The following is a 2129-nucleotide window of genomic DNA, read 5'->3' as shown; positions in this document are numbered from 1 at the left end:
CACTAATCCGTCCTTGGCTAACACATGGGGATAAAAAAGATATTAGTTAGGATTCAAGTCCACTTCTTCTGGCCAGGAATGGCCCAGGAAATCATCAGGATGCTGAGGTCATGAGACGTCTGCTAGAGGACGAGCGATTGTGGTTGAGTGCAGCCTGCATCACTCGGCCCACTGCTATTGATCAGAGCTGTTTAAGCGAGTAGTTTTGGACATAATCTGCCCATTCATTCTGAGAGCAAGCAATGGTGCCAAATACAACTTAACTTGTCTAGACTTTGTGACCAGATGGCCTGAGGCACTTCCTCTACGCAATATTGAAGCCTCAACGGTCGCCGAGGCCCTGCTTGAGATCTTTTGCCGCATTGGCATTCCCAAACAAGTATTATCAGGCTGGGGAAGCCAGTTCACTTCTGCCATGATGGAGGAGTTTCTACATCTACTTTCTGTGAAAGGGCTGAAGACTACCCTACTGTCCCATGTGTAACGGGCTTTGCGAGTAGTTTAATGGGACGCTCAAGGTAATGTTGAAGACGATGGCTGGAGAGCAACCTTAGGAGTGGCTGCGGTTCGTCGTCCCTCTCCTATTCGCGTGCTGCGAAGTATCACAGGCCTCACACCAGTTCTCTCCATTTGAGCTGATGTATGGTAGGTCAGTCTGAGGTCCTCTGCAAGTGCTGCGAGAGCTCTGGGATGATGATGAGTCTGATCCTGAATAAAGACTACCTATGCCTATATAACTGATCTGTCCAAACGTTTGCAGGAGACTTGTGAGGTGGCCATATAAGAACTCCTAAAGGCGAAGGACGTTCAGAAGTCGTATTATAACAAGAAAACGAAACTTGTGCCTCTCCAGGAGGGAGAGCAGTTTTTTCTACTTCTTACCGCTCACAACAAGTTGTTGACTCAATGGAAGGGTCTCTTTGATGTCATCAAACATCTGACAGACTTGAACTACCTGGTAAAGGTTGGACCAAATCGGAAGAGATTCCTCATCAACATGTAAAAATACTACTTTCAGGTTGGTTGTATGGCAAACATACAGATAGATTGCTGGCAGAGACGTGGGGAACTACATGAACTGTCACCAGAACAATTAAAGTATTTGCAGCTTGTCTGGACTCAGTTTTCCCAGGAATCACGCATGATCAGTGCTGTGGTGGTCATTCCTGAAGTTGAGGACATGGAGGACTATGCACCCCTCACCACGAAGGCAATCCAGAGAGAAACGGTGGATGACGTGCAAGTATCCTCAAAGCTTGATTTGGAAGAGAGGATGCAAGTCAATCCTGTTCGCAGAAGGCACGCTGATGTCTTTTCCTTAAAGCCCAGAGTCACCAAGGTTGATTACCATGAGATCAAGCTAATTAGCACCACATCCCTACGGATGAAGCCGTATCCTATACCTATTCGCTTAGTGAACACGGTCAAGGAGATTGACAACATAGAAGCTCCAGGCATAATAAGAAAATCTTCATCTCCCTACTGCAGTCCCATTGTAATAATATGCAATAAGGATGAAGGTGTGCGACTCTGCGGGAATTACTGGAGAGTGTATGCAGTAACTTGTGTGGATGCAGAACCCATGAATGACCAGCAAGACATATTCGCTCGAATTGCCAATTAATTTTTTTTTTTCCAAGATAGATCTGGCGAAGGGATTCTTCCAGATACCTCTTGAAGAGAAGAGCAAACAAATAACTGCCGTTGCTACACCCGATGGTCATTGTCATTTCAAGATGCATCCCTTTGGCATGACAAATTCCCCTGCAATTTTCAACCATATTATGCAATAAATGCTGCACAGCATCCAAAGAATGGAAGCTTTCGTGTCCTTATACACTCCATTATGTTTGAAGAACATCTCAAATCGTTACAGATGGTTTTCCAAAGGATGGAATGGTATAGTATGACTATTAAGCCTTCAAAGTGTAAGTTGTTCCATGAAGAGATGGAGTTCATTGGCCATACTGTGGGCAAAGGGTGTTGTGGATGCCAAATTAACAAAAACGATAAAATCAAGAATGCATCTCAGCCTACTACCAAGAAGTAAGTGAAGTCATTTTTGGCTACTGCTGCAGATTTATCCCCAACTTCGCAGTTCTTGCCCTGCCACTTACAAAGCTATTGAA

General features: G+C 44.8%; 1 protein-coding gene across 1 annotated transcript; it reads left to right on the top strand.

Annotated features, from left to right (window-relative positions):
- Positions 1-1141: 1141 nt before the first annotated feature.
- On the top strand, positions 1142-1624 carry LOC123511090. Its single transcript, XM_045266704.1, has one exon. It carries the CDS (start codon positions 1142-1144, stop codon positions 1622-1624), a length of 483 nt encoding a protein of 160 aa, XP_045122639.1.
- Positions 1625-2129: the final 505 nt, after the last annotated feature.

Source organism: Portunus trituberculatus, chromosome 31, assembly GCF_017591435.1.
Source record: "Portunus trituberculatus isolate SZX2019 chromosome 31, ASM1759143v1, whole genome shotgun sequence".
Classification (NCBI taxonomy): domain Eukaryota; kingdom Metazoa; phylum Arthropoda; class Malacostraca; order Decapoda; family Portunidae; genus Portunus; species Portunus trituberculatus.
The sequence above is the reverse complement of the archived record's forward strand: the minus strand, read 5'-3'. Positions and strand labels throughout refer to the sequence as shown.